Genomic DNA, 21,689 nt, shown 5'->3' on the forward strand with positions numbered 1-21,689 from the left:
CGCCCTATGGGACTCCCACTCACACCCGGTTGTGATACAGCCTGGATTCGAACCAGGGTGTCTGTAGTGACGCCTCTAGCACTGAGATGCAGTGAAATAGACCGCTGCGCCACTCGGGAGCCAAAAAGGTTAAAAAAAATAATTTGTCCAAGCATGTCCAAATGAACTGTGTTATGTCTGCTGTCTCTTCCCTCAAACATCTACCAGTTACCTACCAGGATGTAGCACACCTGACAAGGGGTCCCTGATTACCATATCTGTACAGAAACATAAGAATTCCTATCCAGGCCCAATTTACATTCTAACAGGTGTCTACACAGCCCAAATTCTGACTAGACTCCAGATTCCTTCCAATATATTAATTAAATTCTTCACTAGCCATCTTGTACATACATAAATACATGGCCCTAAATACGTGATCATGGGCGCTCCTGAGAAAGATTTTCTTATTTCACACATGTACACCATATATTACAAGCATCCCTACGCAACGACCAAGCTACCCCTTAGTAAAAAGGTCTGGTGCCGCCTCTGTACCAACACTGTTCTGTACACTCACCTGGTTATTTTCAAAGACGTTCATGTTCCTCGATCCTTCAAAAAGAGCTCCGACCATCTACTTTGTGAATGACTCCACCAGTTGTATAATACAGAATATACAGTCCAGTCTAGTTTGAGTTATTAAAACTACAGCCAGCCAGAGAGACGAGAGAAGGTCCAGTCAACAGGGAGTGGAGGCAGGGATTTTACATGGATTAGTATGCCTTGTTATTTCAAGTCCCAGACTTGTCCCACCTCTGGAGAGACTAACTTAATACCTGGATGTGCTTTACCTGACAAGATATGACTATGGCCTGTATGTTACATGTCATATAAACACAGATCTTAACGCCGTCTGCAGCTCTGACCTATTGTCAGCATGCAGATTTTATCGTGGCTCAGACAAAGTATTATTAAACTATTTTCATGTACTGTACTGTACTATGCCTGAGTACATTTTAGGCAACAGTGCCCTCTCCTGGACTGTTTTGTACTACATCCAATGGCCTTTCTATTCGTGGTTCATAGAGCACATGGTTACAGACCTCAAGCATTGACAATGCAGTGTGACAGCATTGTCAAATCCATTCAACTCCTGAGGGGGAGAGTTGGAGCCAATAATGTAGAAAAGGATTTGGACTGCCTAGTGGGTTACTGGTCAGTGAAACCACAATGAAATGCTGTCCAATCTGATATTGGAACCTGCCAGAGTATCATCAAGGCTCTCTCCACTGCAGCACTATGTAGAGATGTTAATGGGGGGTAAAGCTAGCTCACTCTGGCCTACTGATCTAAGGTCAGTCAACTGCACAGGAGGACAGGACATGGATTATTTTAGTCCCTGATCATGACTCAGTTCCATTCCATTACGCATAAGAGTCATAGGACGAAGGCGTCTTCTCTACGGGGGAGTTTTGTTAAGAGCCGCAACGTTCGGTCTGAACTTTAACACGCATCACGTGTGGTACGGTTTTGGACCATATCTTTGATATCAGCAAGAAATAATAAAAAATAAAAAACGAAAGGTTAAATTGATACACACCTTAATAGGGTTAGGGTTCCAACAGCCATATTCCCATGTTACAGCATTTGTTTATGGAAAGCAGATGGAAGACAGAGTGGACTACCTGTGCTAATTAGCTAGCTTAAAAACAGATGTAGTTTTAAGCGACATTTGAACCCAACCAATGTTTTAAAACCAAGACCCATGTCTTAAGCCGTGACCAAAAAAAGAATTGAGCCAGCAACCAACTTGTGGACATCACACATGGACGGTCATGATTAGGTCAAAATTAGGCTTACTACACAGGAGGACACTTGGTGGTTTCCCCAATGGCAGCATCACATACTGCAGGCTACAACCCACTGAGCAGTACCCAAGGAAAACCCCAAGCTGCTCTCAGACAGAACAGTCATTGTTTGAGACTGACCCTGCATAGTTAAAGAGGTAAGAGAAGTTATGGATCAATCATTAACTGTGACAAATGGAGCTGTCTGGACTTCCGGCACTTGAGCAATGATATGAGTCACGGTCTGGTCTGCTCTCCTCCACTCCCTGGCGTTAAGTCAGGTGTGTGAGTGTTTGTGTGTTGGGATTTCAGCTCTTCATCTCCCATCTTCCCTCTATATCTCCTTCTCCCCTCCGTCTATTCTTCAATTCACCTGAAGATGCCCCTTGGTCTAGTCTTGGTTGGTGACTTTATAATGTGATCAGTTGATTCTGTGAGTTTGAAAAAACATTCCATGTTTTTATGCAGCTGATAAAAGTGTTAAATGAGTCTGATAAGAAATCTGTCTGTGCCAAGTATAAAGATTAGCGGGCAAAGAGCTTGGGGGGGGGGGGAAATGACATCATGTCGGAATAAAAGTGTTGCATTTCCCATGGGAGGGAGGAATGGGGAGCGAGAGAATGAATGTGTATATGAACTATATATTATTTCAAGCATCGTATCACCTCTTATTAGTGACTTAAAGAGTTACTGTTACTCAAGACAAACAATATAATTTCAAGGCCAGGAAGCAATATGTACCTTCCAACTAGATTACTCAGGTATGAGTCATTTCACAAGTTCTGAGAACCATTTAGGATTTTTGTCATTTCCAGTATGTGATGTCATTGTATCAAAAAAAATCGAAGCAATATTGTTAAAGGGGCAATCTGCTTTTGCTACATACATTTTTGCGGGACTTCTAAATTATATACTCATTGACTCTTGAAGAATATAACTTATAAATGACTCATGAGCTTAGTTCAACGGACATAGCCCATTAGAACTATTACTTTGATATATGGATGGTCAGTCCTTTCATCAATAGCTCTGTCTATGAATTTAAGACAAACATTTCTCCAGGCTCATCCCTTCGTTTTTTACCAAAACAGGGGTCGCCGGTGCCATTTGTTATTGTTTCAAATGCGATTTGCCCCTTTACATTATAGTTGTTATGAGCAGAGCACATTACTTATTTCAAATAGCCTGATTATGGTGATCCAATTTATCATAGAGAACTCAAATACACCGCATCAACAGCCGAAAATATGGTATAACGCATTAACACAGGCCGGGAGGATCGCTTTGTGGAGCGAAACGTTAGCTCTCCACTCACCTGTGCCGTGTCCGTAAGAGTGTTGAAATGCCCCCGTCGTCGTATTTCCAGATCCAATGCTGACCCCCTTGCTATCGTGGTTCTCGACACCTGATTTCGGCAAAACATTCTAATAACCTACCATGTACAGTAACAAGTCGAAAGGATTCTTGAAAGCTATGACAAATGGTATCCTGAAAATGCGAAGACCCGCACTATGACTACTGTTCTTTAGTAGATGCTATCGAGAAATTAATAAGTTATTCAAGAAGTTATAGTAAGGTCCATGGGTCATCGGCGTGTTCGTAACGTTACTATTTTATCCATGGGGACAGAGGTGTGGTTGGGAGCGCGGAGGAGGATATTTCTTCTTCTTCGGTATCAAGGCGTTCGCACATTTGTTTGTGCCTGCCGCCGCCTATTGATCACGTTACACTTTGTGAAATGAAAATGAAAAAATTGCACTACCAACTAATCCTACACCTATAATAGCACTATTTAAAAAATAAATAATAATTACAAATAAAATACAATTTAAAAAAACACCCCATTCCACTACTTTGACCCTAACTGATCCTACACCAAGCTGACAGCCTGGGAGGACAGGACACTTTTGTTTAACAGGCCTTGTAACTCTGCAGTAAAACTTCCTACACCCAAGTACTTCTCTGCAGCTGCCACCACCACATCTATTCTCTGTGATTTACGTTCCATTGCTGCGGTACAGCTGATAACCATGACAATGAATGCTAAGAAGCCAACATTACTGAAGCACACATTTGTATCACTCTGTATTGGCCTAGGACTACTACTCACCCTTGACCCATCATCCTCTACTCTCTTCATTGCCTCAGCATACGACACCTTCTGTTCTACACTGACCCTGGCAACCGGTCTCTCCCAAACCGGGAACTTTTGATCCCCAGCAACATGAGTACCCACACAATTGACACAGTTTTTTTCCACCAATACTAGACATTCCATTTTCCCATGCCCTCATGCACACTTCTCACATCTCGGAATCTCCTTCCTACACACTGCTGCAACATGACCATAAGCTTAGCATCCAAAACACCTTAGTGGGTTCGGCACAAATGCTTTCACGGGATAACTGACTTATCCTTCCAAAGAGACATCAGTGACTGTAACACACTCTGTTTTACGGACTCATGGCGCTCTCCAGATATACTGTTCCCATCCATACAGCCAGCTGGGTACTCAGTACATTGCGCAGACAGGAATAAAGAATTCTCTGGGAAGAAGAAAGGTGTGGTGTATGTTTCATTATTAACTACTCATGGTGTGATTGTGTCCTTTTGTTAAACGGATCTAGAATACACCATTGTTCCTGTACCCAAGAAAGCAAAGGTACCTGAACTAAATGACAATCACCAGGGAGCACTCACTTCTGTCATCATGAAGTGCTTTGAGGGTCTAGTTAAGGATCATATCATCTCCACCTTACCTGACACCCTAGGCCCACTTCAATTTGCATACCGCCCCAATAGATCCACAGATGATGCAATCGCCATTGCACTGAAGACTGCTCTATCCCATTTGGACAAGAGGAATACCTATGTAAGAATGCTGTTCATTGACTACAGCTCAGCCTTCAACACCATAGTACCTTCCAAGCTCATCATTAAGCTAGGAGCTGATTGTGGACTTCAGGAGACACCAGACAGAGCACGCCCCATTCACATCGACGGGACCGTGAATTGCACTGAGTATATAAAACATTAAGAACACCTGCTCTTCCCATGACATAGTCTGTCCAGGTGAATCCAGGTGAAAGCTATGATCCCTTATTGATGCCACTTGTTGAATCAACTTCAATCAGTGTAGATGAAGGGGAGGAGACAGGTTAAAGAATGATTTTTAAGCATTGAGATAATTGAGACATGGATTGTATATGTGTGCCATTTTGAAGGTGGAAGGGCAAGACAAAAAAAGTAAGTGCGTTTGAATGGGGTATGGTAGTAGGTGCAAAGCGCAGCGGTTTGTGTCAAGAACTGTCAAGAACCTCATCGGACTCGTTAAAGGAAAAAAGGATCCTACCAGTCCATGGAGAGTAATTGTAGTCCTGATGTCCAGAAGTTATTTTCGGTCATAAGAGACGGTAGCGGCAACATTATGTACAAAATAAGTTCAAAAATAAGTTACAAACAAGGCAAATAAATGAACAAAGAAAACACAATCGGTTGGGGGCACGTAAAACGTCTGCCTTCTTCTCCGGCGCCATCTTACATTCTTGATACACATGGGGAAACTGTTGATCGTGAAAAACTGGGTTTTTCACGATCAAAACCCATCAGGACTGCGATTACTCTCCATGGGCTGGTAGGATCCTCTTTTCCTTTAATGAGTCTAATGAGGCCGACGCGAATGATATACTTCTTTCTCGGGAACAGACCCAGATCCCTGTGATTTGTGTGAAGAGGAAGTGGAGAAAAAGGGTCCGGAGGGCGAATTTGAAGGCGATCGAATAAACCCCTACTTTCTTCCATTCTGCTAGCAAACGTGCAATCTTTGGGCAACAAAATAGATGACCTACGCGGAAGATTAAACTACAAACGAGACATTCAAAACTGTAAAATCTTATGCTTCACGGAGTCGTGGCTGAACGATGACACTATCAACATACAGCTGGCTGGTTATACACTGCACCGGCAGGATAGAACAGCAGCGTCTGGTAAGACAAGGGGTGGTGGACTATGTATTTTTGTAAATAACAGCTGGTGAACGATATCTAAGGAAGTCTCATGACAAACTGTAGACCACACTACCTACCTAGAGACTTTTCATCTGTATTATTCCTAGCTGTTTGCATACCACCACAGTCAGAGGCTGGCACGAAGACAGCATTGAATAGGCAAACAAAAAAACGCACACCCAGAGGCGGCGCTCCTATTAGCCAGGGACTTTAATGCAGTGAAACTTAAATCCATTTTACCAAATTTCTATCCTCAACAGAGGGGCCCCTCAGTCCCCTCCTGTACTCCCTGTTCACTCATGACTGCACGACCAGGGATGACTCCAACACCATAAATAAGTTTGCCGATGACACAACAGTGGTAGGCCTGATCACCGAAAATGACGACACAGCCTATAAGGAGGAGGTTAGAGACCTGGCTGTGTGGTGCTAGGACAACAACCTCTCCCTCAACTTAATCAAGACAAAGGAGATGATTGTGGACTACAGTAAAAAGAGGACCGAGCACTCTCCCATTCTCATCAATGGGGCTGCAGTGGAGCAGGTTGAGAGCTTCAAGTTCCTTGGTGTCCACATCACCAACAAACTAACATGGTCCAAGCACACCAAGACAGTCGTGAAGAGGGCATGACAAAACCTACTCCCCCTCAGGAGACTGAAAAGATTTGGCATGGGTCCTCAGATCCTCAAAAGGCATTACTGCCTGGTATGGCAACTGCTCGGCCTCTGACCGCAAGGCACTACTGAGGGTAGTGCGAACGACCCAGTACATCACTGGGGCCAAGCGTTCTGCCATCCAGGACCTCTATACCAGGTGGTGTCAAAGGAAGGCCCTAAAAATGGTCAAAGACTACAGCCGACCTAGTCATAGCCTGTTCTCTCTGCTAGCGCACGGCAAGCGGTACCGGAGCACCAAGTCTATGTCCAAGAGGCTTCCAAACAGCTTCTACCCCCAAGTCATAAGACTACTGAACACCTAATCAAATGGCTACTCAGACTATATGCATTAACCCCCCCCCCCACACACACACACACACCACACCACCCCTGCTGCTACACTCTGTTGTTATCATCTATGCATAGTCACTTTAATAACTCTACCTACATGTACATATTACCTCAACTAACCGGTGCCCCCGCACATTGACTCTGTACCGGTACCCCCCGTATATAGTCTTGCTATTGTTATTTTACTGCTGCTCTTTAACTACTTGTTACTTTTATTTGTAATTCTTATCCGTATTTTTTTTACTTTTTTTAAACTGCATTGTTAGTTATGAGCTCGTAAGTAAGCATTTCACTGTAAGGTCTACAACTGTTGTATTCAGCGCATATGACTAATACAATTTGATTTGAATGGTCCACCACCTGTCCAGTAGTAATAGTTTATGTGTCGGGGGGCTAGGGTCAGTTTTTTATAGCTGGAGTATTTATCCTGTCTTATCTAGTGTCCTGTGTGAATTGAAGTATGCTCTCTCTAATTCTCTCTCTCTTTTTTCTCTCTCTCTCTCGCTTTCTTTCTTTCTCTCTCTCTCTCTCGGAGGACCTGAGCCCTAGGACCATGCCTCAGGACTACCTGGCCTGATGACTCCTTGCTGTCCCCAGTCCACCTGGTCGTGCTGCTGCTCCAGTTTCAACTGCTCTGCCTGCGGCTATGGAACCCTTACCGGACGTGTTCACCGGACGTGCTACCTTGTCCCAGACCTGCTGTTTTCAACTCTCTAGAGACAGCAGGAGCGGTAGAGATACACTGAATGATTGGCTATGAAAAGCCAACTGACATTTACTCCTGAGGTGCTGACCTGTTGCACCCTCCACAACCACTGTGATTATTTTTATTTGACCCTGCTGGTCATCTATGAACATTTGAACATCTTGGCCATGTTCTGTTATAATCTCCACCCGGCACAGCCAGAAGAGGACTGGCCACCCCTCATAGCCTGGTTCCTCTCTAGATTTCTTCCTAGGTTCTGGCCTTTCTAGGGAGTTTTTCCTAGCCACCGTGCTTCTACACCTGCATTGTTTGCTGTTTGGGGTTTTAGGCTGGGTTTCTGTACAGAACTTTGTGACATCAGCTTAATTGATTGATTGATTGACCAGTCACCAGCCAATAATAGACATCCAGCCAACTTGATACAACTGTAGGAAGCATTGGAGTCAACATTGTCCAGCATCCCTGTGGACCGCTTTCAACACCTTGTAGAGTCCATGCCCCGACTAATTGATGCTGTTCTGATGGCAAGAGGGGGGAGTGCAACTCAATATTAGGAAGGTCTTCCTAATGTTTGGTATACTCAGTGTACATTCTATTTCTGCAGTACAGTTGAAAACAATGGCAATGAATGCTAAGAAGCAAACCTTACTGAAGCACAAATTCATATTATTCTTTATTGGCCTAGGTCTAGTACTCACCTACATAAGGGACTCGAGTGGCATTTCCTGTATGGTTGATGAGGATCTCTATATTGCAAATGTACGGTCCCTTACTAGACGTTCGCAAGTGTTATTAAAATAGGCCGATGGCCTCAGGTCGTGCCCCAGGGCCCGGTCTTCCGGGAAGTTATCAAATAAAGTATCTCGGACATTTGGTTTCCACGTTATAAAATGTTACATTTTTTGTAATTTTTCCGCTGTACTGGAGAATTCCACCAGATGGCGAGTGGCTGCTTATTGCAAATGGACAAAACATTACCAAACGGACATGGCCGTTTCTCATAAACGGAAAAGACTTTGAAGACGAAACTCTGTGAGCACAGGTTTGGCCAAATGGAAACAAGATGGCATCGGGGCCTCAATGCTTTTTGAGTTAAGGCCCATTTTCTGGTATTAAAGGTCGAAAACGGTAATACAGTGCTAATTTGACCGCTTCACGTCAAAGTACATAAACCTACGGTATAAGGAAAAAAGAAACAGCCATTTATCTATCGTAATTTACGAGAAATTGTACAATGTCCATTTGCTGATGGTTAAAGAAATGTGTTATTTTTTTTAAGTTATAGATCCAGTTGCGGCGTGTTCAGGCAAATCTGTTAAGGCGGGTTTCGGAGCTCTACGTGATTTCTGTGATTTTTTTGAACTCACACACACACAGTCAATGGGGACTGACACAGTTTGAGGCTTACAGACACACAGAGCGTACAATAGTCACCTGCGTTTGAACTATCAAAGAACCGTCAGACCTAGGGCTCTGAAACGTTATATACATGTTCTAGAGCTTAAGTCGATAGTGCACGGTGAGTTATGTGGCTCTAGAAGGTTCTCAGGCCAAGAAACAGCCTCATACATTTGCAATGACTTCAATTCATTTTGAACGTCGCGAAAATGACGACATTTAGAAAAGTCCCAGAATCACAAGTCTAGGTACGTTGAAACCACCTCAGCCCATAGAGACCCTAAAGTTTATTTGCTACAGCTCTTTCAGGGACCCTGTAGCAACGCCCGGAAAAAGTGAATTTTCAGCACTAATTAAGGTAGCTGCTCGGTCTCCGAATGACCTATCAACCTGAAACTCTGGATTCGGTGTTGCCTCAGCTAGGCCTACACATAATGTCAGAACTGGACCCGCAGCTCGAATGTAACTACGTGTTTTAAGTTTTTATTATGGTTCTAACAGAAGGCGCTGTGAATTTTGGGCCTTCTCTGAAATATGTAATAGTTGGCTTGTAAACGTGTTGGACAAAGTGGGTTTGGTGTCAGTATCTATAAGTTTGGTGTCAGTATGATATCTTATTAACTGATGGCTGACTTCATGGCAGTATAATATATTGGCATTGTACATTTCATATTGTAAATGGACAGTGTACATTTCCAATGTATTTCATGAGGGATCTACCATCACCAAATGGACAGGCTGAAATCAACACCACGAGCAATGGAGAGGAACCACTATCACTGCTCAGCCATCCCGAGTTCAACGAGCCAGTCAATTGGGCATTTCTGCAGTATATTAGAGCATGTCCAATTCGTGTTGGTAAATGCCCGTTGGAAGACATTGTAAATGGACAGTGTACATTTCCAATGTATTTAACGAGGGATTTACCATTACCAAATGGACATGCTGAAATCAACACCAACAAGCGATGGAGAGGAACCACTATCACTGCTCGACCATCCCGAGTTCAACGAGCCAGTCAATTTTGCATTTCTGCAGTATATTAGACCATGTCCAATTCGTGATGGTAAATGCCCATTGTAAGACATTGCAAATAGGCAGCCGTGCACCTGGTCATCTGAATGGGTTACCAGGAGCGTATTTTTAATATGGCTCTAAATGGCTTCAGGAGGGTGCTAGGGGTCCATGGCCAGGCAGGAGCGTATTTTTAATATGGCTCTAAATGGCTTCAGGGGGGTGCTAGGGGTCCATGGCCAGGCAGGGAGCACCCCCACCCGGGTCCTGCCAATGGGGGTCGCCCCTGGTCATTTTGGACGTTTTTCAAAAAAACTTTTTTTTTAAATGACAGAGTCCCACTTCTCTCTCATTGCACCAACGAGTGATGGAGAGGAACCACTATCACTGCTTGTCCGTTCAACGAGCCAGTTAGTTGGGCATTTCTGCAGTATATTAGACCATGTCCAATTCGCAATGGTAAATGCCCATTGTAAGACATTGCAAATGGACAGTTTACATTTGTCCATTTCCAATGTATTTAATGAGGGATTTTCCATCACCAAATGGACAGGCTGAAATCAAAACCAATGAGAAATTCTTACTTCCTATGACTTCCTATGATCAAACATGACAAATAGACCTTCTAGGTTGATTCAGGGCTTAACATAGGGATATGTATAATTTGGTCAGTATAAATGCCATTTGGACATTTCTTATGCCATTTGGACATGGTTCACTGACTTTTGGGTTCGGAAGCCAACTTCCTATGATCATATATGGCAAATGGACCTTATGGACAAACTCAATAAAATAAGACAAATGTATGTCCATACAGTTATTACATATGAATAATTGACAAAAATATAAATAAATAGGTTTTAAAATTTAGATTTTTATTTTTAGATTTTCAAAATGTCACCCTTGGGACCTGACTTTGTGACCATTTGCCATATGAAAATCTACAGTGGAGCGTGCTCGCCATCTTTGGGATTTCTGGGGGTATAACACTTGGCATTTGCCATGTTCCGCTTGCAATATGGTTTTGATGAACTGCCGTCCATTTGAGTGGTATTTGCGATTGTGTATATGGTTCGCCCAATGCCAATAAGTTGCCATTCATTTTTGTCCATTTCATGAGGGTCTTCCCTTACCCTTGACCCATCATCCTCTACTCTCTTCGCTGCCTCAGCATGCAATGCCTTCTGTTCTACTCTAACCCTGGCAACCTCAACCTGTCTCTCTCGCACCAGGCACTTCTGATTCTCAGCAACATGGGCACCCTCACAATTGACACACACAGTTTTGACCTCCTGCACACCCACATCTTGGAATCTCCCTCCTACACACTGCTGCAACATGACCATAATCTTGGCATCTGAAACACCTTAGTGGGTTCGGCACAAAAGCTCTGACGGGATACCTGACATATCCTACCATTACTTTGTCAGGTAAAGACTGCTTCAAAACTCAAAAAGGACAGACAGTGTCTTCTCAGTTTCACCACACTCACATTGTCATCACAGACACAGGGAATTTTCCATTTCAGTTGCTCCACCTCAACGCCGCCCTCAACGTCGCCCTGCTCCGGAGAGCACAGGTCTTGTCCCTAGGCACGTGACATGAGCGCCCTCTTTTTCTGGACAGAAGAAACACAGAAAATCATCACAAGTCCACTTCGAGCTACCTTTACCGATTATCTCTGGGGTGGCACATGAAGTGGATGCAAATGATATACCTTTCATTTTTGATAGTACCTGGAGTGGTACTTCATCCATACTATTGTTCTTTGATGAAGAGTCTTTCACTTCTCACGTAGAGTTAGACTTTGTGAGATACCCTGTAAGAGCTTTTATACCCAAGTACCTCCAGTGTCATAAATGCAAAAGATTTGGTCATGTGTCAAGTGTATGCATACAGGAAGAGTATCATATGCCAGCTGAGGTAAAATGCTGCAAATGTGGTGGTGAATATGCACCCCAAATTCCTGAAGCGACCTATTAGGGTGAAGGAGACAGAGATAGCAAGAATAAGGGCTGTTCAACGTGTGTCCTACCAGGAGGCCGGAGTTGGTTAGAAGAGTTGAAAGGGCAAGTGGAATTGAAAAAACAATGGTAGTAGCGCCACCAGTGAATGTTTCTCATCAAGTGAGGGATCCTGACATATTGCATATGAAAAAGTGGAATTTGTATAATTTACTGCAACGGTCATAAACTGTACAACACAAGCGGAGAAGAAATCAGAGAAAATTAGCATCATTGTGAGTGTGGCTGAAAGCTTTTTGGGTCTCCTTGATTTCACAGCCGAGGCCTTTCAAGGAATCCTGTTAACAACTTTTCCGCCCTCACAGGTCTCTGAGCCTGTGTAGGAATGAGATCTCGATTTGACTATGACTGAAGGAGTGGGATGGGTTTTGATTTATCTATTTTATTTTTTTGTCATTTTCTTTTTTCTTTTCTGCAATGAACTTAAAGCTGCATATGTAACATTTTGGTTAACCTGACAAAATTCACATAGAAATGTGAGTTCTAACTCTGTAATTTGCATTGAAAGCAAGTCTAAGAAGCGGTAGATCTGTTCTAGGTGCTCTATTTCTATGCTTCCTGTTTTTAAGTCTTGTTTTTGCATCTTTTACTTTCTGTTTTGTACACCAGTTTCAAACAGCTACAAAAAGAATACTATTGGTTATGGAAAATATATTTCACAGCGGTTTAGATGAAACAATGATTCTCTACATTATACTTGCTTGTTTTGTCACATAAACTGAAATTAGGCGAATTATTAGAATTTTAGCTTAAAACAATTTCTCCAGGTGGCGGCATGCACATTCAATGTGCAAATGATATTATACCAGAGAAGGAGAATAAGTTGGGCGCATTCGAGCAGAAGTCAGAGCATCCATACCTCTTAGGCTTCCGGGAGCTGTCATACACATCCTACAAATGTCAGCACCACACCACTTGTAGTGTTTCAGGGCTAATCTCTATAGCCATCCAGCTACAAGCAACTGGCTAAACAAAAAGACAAGACCTTACCTATTCTGAGATGTTGGAGTCCATTTTCCAGTGCTTGACATAGGAGCTCAGCTAAGATAGGATGAAGTAAAAAGACTGCACCGTTTTCACACCTGCAGCTCCATTCCGAATCTCCCCATAGCAAAATTAGCCTACATTTAGACTACTGTTTATATGTGTATTTCACATTATGTTGAGGTAAAAATCTGAGTATAATGCTTGTATGGATGACAACCCCAATACATGTTCATGTCATCTTCATAAATCCACTCCATTAAAGTTCAAAACCACTGACTACCACCACCGATTTCTGTATATTAGCCATGCTACCAGCTTATACGAATGGGAGTTAGCATTTAGCAGTCACTTTTTCTAAACCTGAAAAGGGACAACTAAATGTTAGGCAGCAAAAATAGGCAAATATATCCATATTTGATTTTAGTAACCACCTTGTGGGCCTGTTACAAAACATCAATCATGACGGATTTGACAAATTGCCACTTTGTTAGACCGAATTTGTTGAATGTGCGCCAATCCAGCGTCCTTCAATCCCCCTTGGTTTGCATTCCATTGACTTCTTTACAGTACCGCATCTATCCCCATTACCTCCCTGATCTCTTTCCAGGAGTTCAAACTAATTTTTGTGTCTTTGAAATCCCTATGAGGTAAAGATGTTTTTTTAAATTTGTTCACTTGTTCTGATAGCCTTTCCTCAAAGTTCTCCATGTTTGTTGTCAAGGAAGTGAGTTTGATGTACCACTCCCACCTACCGTCAACCAATCATGTCAATGTGGAGCTATATGGAGCCCTCTGCATTGTTACAAAATTTGGCAATGCGGTATGGAGCTCAATTTGGCCTACGCAAGCCTCCACAATTTCACCTCACCCTCCTTACAGAGACTCCGGATTGCATTTCCAGAGCAAGCATAAATTGTCTTTAAGGCTAACGAAACTGGCTGTAGAGGAAAGTTGACGAGTAAAGTCGGGGGAGGTGCATCTGCAACAGCCGAAAGTCGGACACTGTTGATCTGAGCCAAAGATTATGCATATACTGACAATATACAAACAATGGGAGTCGTCCACAAAGCGGCATGGCGTGCTGTCTAGTTCCCGCCTATTCTTTCTTTGGATTGGTGGATACATCTCATAATTGTAATACTTTTTGGAATATTTGATGAGGGTTGTTGACGTCAACCGCCTGTACTCAACGGAGCAATGCTATGCTACTAGCTTCATGCCATGAATAGCCATTTTGATACAACTTCAATATAAAGAGCCTTTTTGTAACGGCTGTCATCGGAATGAGACCAAACCGCAGCGTGGAAAGTGTTCATGATGTTTTATTTTCACCAAAACACTCAATCAAAAATAACCAAAAAACGAAACGAAAGCGCACAGTTCTGTCAGGTACAGATACAAAACAAAAAACAACTAACCACAAAACACAGGTGGGAAAAGGCTGCCTAAGTATGATTCCCAATCAGAGACAACGATACAGCTGCCTCTGATTAGGAACCATACTCGGCCAAAAACAAAGAAATAGACAACATAGAATGCCCACCCCACATCACACCCTGACCTAACCAACTGGAGAAATAAAACGGCTCTCTAAGGTCAGGGCGTGACACTTTTCTCAAAGTTGCGGGGATGTCACGTGTCCTTCTTATATCAGTACACTCGTAACAACCTAAGCATTACGAAACTTATAGTCAATCAAATAAACCTCATGTAGCAAATAAGCCATACATTTTTGTTGTTGACCAAATTGACCTCCATACAAAAACTCCTTGCTTGGTGGGCGAAAAAACACCATCTGCTGGAGGGAGACAGATTTTCCAATGAGTTTGGGCCTCTCTTTACTTCTTCCTATGACCTAGCCAACAGCAAGGCTCAGATCAACATGCCAGTGTCAAAATAGCTGCATTTGTTTATCAAAGTTTTTCTTTATAAATGTCGAAATTAACTTTTCTATATGTAACAGTTGTTAAAGTACTGTGTGAATTTCACCAGGTTCATATATTAATATGGCATGTTGATTTGTTATTATGCATGCCTGCATCCTGGGAGTAGGGGAGTGTGTACTTACGTTTTTCCCTGCGTGCTCATGCTCAAATCATTTTGATGCACTATGAGAGGTAGGCACACTTTTTCTGTCATCTTCAGAAAAGTTTGATTATTTTAAGCACAAAGTCATACACTGTGTTTTGTTCATGAATAATGTGTATATTTAGAGGTTACTCAGAAGTGGATGGTATTGTTAAGATGCACTTATAACTACTTTTTAGGATGATATTGTAATGACCGGACTAGATCATAAAGGAACAATTGTCCAGACAGAGAATTGAGTTTACGAATTGACGGTTTATTAACCCAACTTCACACAGGCTACTGTTTGGCCGTAGCCCATGCAAAATAAATAAAGGATACCCCACAAACCAACCGTGACCGTCTCTTGTGAAGCCCAGACGTAAGAGAGAGAACAATGGCTAAACCTGGTCTTAACTTCCAATGCTCCATCCCCCTGCCCAACCCCCCTCCACGCCACTGCGCCAACCAGCAGGATGCCCAGCATCAGAACATTCCAGGCATTCCCATGATTGGCAGATAGCGGGTTGATTGGCATGTCGGACCCCGCGAACACTGGGTACTGGTAAGTACAACACAACCAACTAATAGCCTAACACATAACACACAGCTGTCTGTGTGGGTCGCTACAATATTAACATTCTGAATTCAACATGTGGTAAATAGCTAGCTAAGGTATTAGCAGGCTATTGTATGTGTGAACAATTGCTAGCTCCTCAAATGATCCCAGTCTGTTGTATTGTGCATCTGTTGTAGAAAGAGGCGACGATTCGCAGAACACATGTGCTCTACAAATGTTTTATTTTCTTTTGGATGCAGGCATGTGGTTTTATCTATGTAAAATATATGTTATGTGCTGATGCATAATAAGGAGAGGCTGTAATAATTTTTGTATTCTAAAATAATTTTGATGCACTATGGGAGAAAGAGGCGACGATTCACAGAACATATGTGCTCTACAAATGTTTTCTTTTCTTTTGGATGCAGATGCAGGATGCAGAGAGTGAATTCTGCTTAATTAAAACAACCTGATCTCCAAAGTCCACGTCTATAGTCTCAATCAACCACACACAAAGCAGAGTTTCAGTGGTTCAGTACAGCACTGGTTACATATACACCCACACAAACTGAAAACAACATGTGTCCAATAAATTGGTTATAGGTCTCAAATATCACTTTCATTTGTATCCCCTGTAGCTTTAGAATCAAGGCAAAGTTGGTTCCTGTTTCAGTCACGTCTTTGGTCATGTTTGCGTGGGTCAACTAAAAACACACTAACATGCTGACCATGCCATCGCGCGCATGTTGATTTTGTTTACCAGACACGATCAGGACACGCAGGTTGAAATATCAAAACTAACTCTGAACCAACAATATTAATTTGGGGACAGGTCGAAAAGCAAACATTTATGGCAATTTAGCTAGCTAGCTTGCTGTTGCAAGCTAATTTGTCCTGGGATATAAACATTGTTGTTATTGTTATTTTACCAGAAATGCACAAGGTCCTCTACTCCGACAATTAATGCACAGATAAAATGGTTAAAGTTTGTTTTCTAGTAATCTCTCCTCCTTCAGGCTTCTTCTTCTTTTTCTTTGGACTTTATATGGCAGTTGGCAACCAACTTTAAGGTGCATTACCACTACTGACTGGACTGGAGTGTGGACCTCAGTTCATCTTTCAATCACCCACGTGGGTATTTGCTCCTAAAAACCAATGAGGAAATGGCATGTGAGTATATGCTCCTAAAAACCATTGAGGAGATGGGAGAGGTATCCAATTGTCATACTTGAGTAAAAGTAAAGATACCTTAAAAGTAAAAAAAACTAAAGTAAAAGTGAAAGTCACCCAGTAAAAACTACTTGAGTAAAAGTCTAAAATCAAATAAAATTATATTTGTCACATACACATGGTTAGCAGATGGTAATGCGAGTGTAGCGAAATGCTTGTGCTTCTAGTTCTGACAGGCAGTAATATCTAACAAGTAATCTAACAATTCCACGAATCTAAAGGGGTGAATGAGAATATGTACATGTAAGTATATGGATGAGCAATGGCCGAGCGGCATAGGCAAGGTGCAATAGATGGTTTAAAATACAGTATATACAGAACATGTGATATGAGTAATGTAAGATATGTAAACATAATTAAAGTGGCATTATTTAGAATGCATTGTATAAAGTGACTAGTGATCCATTTATTAAAGTGGCCAGTGATTGGGCCTCAATGTAGGCAGCAGAATCTCTGAGTTAATGATTGCTGTTTAGCAGTCTGATGGCCTTGAGATAGAAGCTGTTTTTCAGTCTCTCGGTCCCAGCTTTGATGCACCTGTACTGACCTCGCCTTCTGGATGGTAGCGGTGTGAACAGGCATTAGCTCGGGTGGTTGATGTCCTTGATGATCTTTTGGCCTTCCTGTGACATCGGGTGCTGTTGGTGTCCTGGAGGGCAGGTAGTTTTCCCCCAGTGATGCTTTGTGCAGACCGCACCACCCTCTGGAGAGCCTTGCGGTTGAGGGCGGTGCAGTTGCCGTACCAGGCTGTGATACAGCCTGATGCTCTCGATTGTGCATCTGTAAAAGTTTGTCAGGGTTTTGGGTGACAAGCCAGATTTCTTCAGCCTCCTGAGGTTGAAGAGGCGCTGTTGCACATCACAGTTTGTCTGTGATGTGTACGCCAAGGATCTTAAAACTTTCCACCTTCTCCACTTTCCACCTTCTCCACCGCACTCCGAGTGCCCTCACTACCTCCCTGTAGGCTGTCTCATCGTTGTTGGTAATCAAGCCCACTACTGTTGTGTCGTCTGCAAACTTGATGATTGTGTTGGAGGCGTGCATGGCCACGCAGTCGTGGGTGAGCAGGGAGTATGGGAGGGGGCTGAGGACGCACCCTTGTGGGGCCCCAGTGTTGAGGGTCAGCGAAGTGGAGATGTTGTTTCCTACCTTCACCACCTGGGGGCGACCAGTCAGAAAGTCCAGGACCCAATTGCACAGGGCGGGGTTGAGACTCAGGGCCTCTAGCTTGATAATGAGCTTGGAGGGTACTATGATGTTGAATGCTGAGCTGTTGTCAATGAACAGCATTCTTACATAGCTTTCCTTTTGTCCAGATGGGATAGGGCAGTGTGCAGTGTGATGGCGATTGCGTTGTCTGTGGACCTGTTGGGGGGGTATGTAAACTGAAGTGGGGCAAGGGTGGCCGGTAAGGTGGAAGTGATATGATCCTTGACTAGTCTCTCAAAGTACTTTATGATGACAGAAGTGAGTGCTACGGGGCGGTAGTCATTTAGTTCAGTTATCTTTGCCTTCTTGGGTAGAGGAACAATGGCAGCCATCTTGAAGCATGTGGGGACAACAGACTGGGATAGGGAGCGATTTATTTGGTTTTAAATATATCAAAAGTAAATGTAATCGCTAAATATTCTTAAGTATCAAAAGCTCACTTCAACAGTCAGACATAATTTACAAACTAAGCATTTGTGTTTAGAGAGCCTGCCAGGTCAGAGGCAGTTGGGATGACCAGGGATGTTCTCTTGATAAGTGCGTGATTTAGAAATGTTCCTGTCCTGCTACACTTTTAAAATGTAACGAGTACTTTTGGGTGTCAGGGAAAATGTAAGGAGTAAAAAGTACATTATTTTCCTTAGGAATGTAGTGGAGTAAAAGTTAAAGTAGTCAAAAATATAAATAGTAAAGTACATATACCCCCAAAAACTATTTAAGTAGTACTTTAAAGTATTTTTACTTAAGTACTTTACACCACTGGACAAAATTGATCTGCTTGACGCGCCCGATATTCATTCTGTAAAATTCATGCACTTTGGTTGGAGTGAACCAACGGCAGTGTTCCCTTCCCTTATGTCCTCAGAACCACCACTTTGTGATATACAACAAGGTGTACTCCAAGCTTTATGTGTCATTTTAAAACGCCGGAGGGAGATAGAGAGCTATAACAGAATTGTGGTGAGTCTCAACAGTGTAGGATTTATCTCTGTGTCTTTGCCTATATCTAGTAAATTTAGCTGATGTCGATATTCGTCTGACATTCTTTTCAAAACATTTATTTTTACAAACACCAGAAAGTACAAATCACTTGTGAGGCAAATAATGTGTGGATTAAGAATCCGTATTTTGGACATCTGCTAAAAAAGTAGGCTTCTTCTATAGGTGCTTAGAGAGAGAACCCCCTTTTCTATTGTGTAATTGTGAGGTCACGTTAGCCTACAACATAACGTACAGTGCCAAATGTCCTGGGACGAGTTTCCTATCGTCAGTCATTATTATCTGATTATGCCCAAGAGCTACACTATCCACATAAATTGGGCAGTGTGCCACAATAGCATGGCCACAAACTCAGAAATTCACCCCTTCTGTTCTGGCCCCACAGTAGTCTGTGTCATTATAAGTCCTTGTCAGTGTCAAGAAATACTGCCAATCTTGAACTGAATATGAGACGTATGTTCTGTGAAATCACCACTAGGTGGAATCATGGTGCAGGTTTTGACTGTCACATCTCCCTCACTGCAAACCCAATACTTTGTGATACACTACATGACCAAAAAGTATGTGGACCCCTGCTCATCGAAAATCTAATTTCAAAATCATGGGCCTTCATATGGAGTTGGTCTCTCCTTTGCTGCTATAACAGCCTCCACTCTTCTGGGAAGGCTTTCCACTAGATGTTGTAACATTGCTGCTGGGACTTGCTTCCATTCAGCCACAAGAGCATTAGTGAGGTCGGGCACTGATGTTGGGGGATTAGGCCTGGCTCACAGTCGGCGTTCCAATTTATCCCAAAGGTGTTTGATGGGGTTGAGGTCAGGGGTCTGTGCAGGCCACTCATGTTCTTCCACATCGATCTCGACAAACCATTCCCATTCTGTGAGCTTGTGTGGCCTACCACTTCGCGGCTGAGACGTTGTTGCTCCTAGACTTTTCCACTTCACAATAACAGCACTTACAGTCGACTGGGGCAGCTCTAGCAGGGCAGAAATTTGACTTGTTGTAAACTAATTTGAAGGGGTGTCCACATACTTTTGTATATATATCAATGATGGGACTGGGGTCGAGGGCATAGGTCTCGAAGGTCTCGATGTATACTGAACAAAAATATAAATGCAACATGCAACAATTTCAAAGATTTGACTTAGTTACAGTTCATGTGAGGAATCTATGGATTTCACATGACTGGGAATACAGATATGCATTTCTTGGTCACAAGGTATTTTTGTGCATTCAGATTGCCAATAGATAAAATGCAAATCGGGTTCGTTGTCTGTAGGTTATGTCTGCCCATACCATAACCCCGCCACCACCATGGCAAATCTTGGCAAATGCTTTCGCTTTCGTCCGTCTTGCGCCGGTCCATGAATTTCACCTCTAGCGGCACAATACGAATGCCCCCGGACACAACGTTGACATTTGCAATCCACTCGCCCATGCAATACCATACACATGGTATGCGATTGTGAGGCCGGTTGGACGTACTGCCAAATTCTGTAAAACTACTTTGTGGTAGAGAAATGAACATTCAATTATCTGGCAACAGCTCTGGTCAACATTCCTGCAGTCAGCATGCCAATTGCATGCTCCCTCAAAACTTAAAGTATGTTTTTTGCAATTCTACTCATTTTGCCATCGGGCAGAGAGACATTTTTGCAGTTTTAAAGCTGCTTTCCTGCAATTCTACCCATTTTTCCATGGGATGGAGATCATTTTTGTGCAATTTTAAAGCATATTTTCTACAAATCTACATATTTTGCCAGTCATGGCCCGTGGGCACATGCCCTGTGTGGCCGGTCAGTATTCAGCCATGATTACCTCAAGTTTAGATAACTAACTACCAATCTAAAAATTGTTAGCTGACATGGCTAATTGAGTGACGGTCGGTGACTGACAAACAAGAGAAAAAATGGTAATGCACAACCACTATAGACCCTGGTTTGATTCCAGGCTGTATCACAACCGGCCGTGATAGGGAGCCCCATAGGGCGGCGCACAATTGGCCCAGTGTCGTCCGGGTTTGGCCGGGGTAGGCCACCATTGTAAATAAGAATTTGTTCTTAACTGACTTGCCTAGTTGAATAAAGGTTAAATAAATAAAATATTTTAAAAATATGCCTGGAGCCGGCCTTGTATCCCCTTCATAATCGTCTTTGGTCCGCAAGTCATACGCTGTCTGTTTGGCCTTATAGGACACTTTCTGATCAGGATAATAGGAATAGTCAAAGGAAATGGGTCTAGCAACTACTCAGAAGGAGAAAGGGTGAGTGCATGCAGTGAGTTGTGACTCAGACATTTCCCCATGGCCAGCAGCCATGATGATAATGGCAGCAACAGGGGAAAGCTTGAGAGGAGCTAGTAGCCAGCCTGTAGAGATATCACCTCCGGCTCACCGTCTCACTGTTTACTACAGCTTTAATTTTCCTCTGTTGCCCTGTAGAAACGGCTGATTCCGAATCTGTAATCAGTCGCTCTGTGTCTGCTTGCATACTTTTTCTCCTTTTGCCCCTTTGCACCCCAGTATCTCTACTTGCACATTCATCTTCTGCACATCTATCACTCCAGTGGTTAATTGCTAAACTGTAATTATTTCGCCACTATGGCCTATTCATTGCCTTACCTCCCTTATCTTACCTCATTTGCATACACTGT

At 42.8% G+C, this 21,689-nt stretch overlaps 1 protein-coding gene across 3 annotated transcripts in view; it reads right to left on the reverse strand.

The window, feature by feature from the left end:
- The window catches only part of LOC115203979 (rhotekin), a 39,177-nt gene extending 35,640 nt beyond the window's left edge, over nucleotides 1-3,537 (reverse strand). The window contains exon 1 of one of the 3 annotated variants that reach the window (XR_003880290.1): nucleotides 3,145-3,537. Coding sequence is in view for 2 of the 3 variants with exons in the window: in XM_029769122.1 (XP_029624982.1) it covers nucleotides 3,145-3,252 (108 nt within the window). In the remaining variant the exon portion in view is untranslated. The remainder of the gene's footprint in view (nucleotides 1-3,144) is intronic. The other 2 variants (XM_029769122.1, XM_029769121.1) reach the window with 2 other exon arrangements.
- Nucleotides 3,538-21,689: the final 18,152 nt, after the last annotated feature.

The sequence above is a fragment of the Salmo trutta genome, chromosome 12 (assembly GCF_901001165.1).
Source record: "Salmo trutta chromosome 12, fSalTru1.1, whole genome shotgun sequence".
NCBI lineage: Eukaryota > Metazoa > Chordata > Actinopteri > Salmoniformes > Salmonidae > Salmo > Salmo trutta.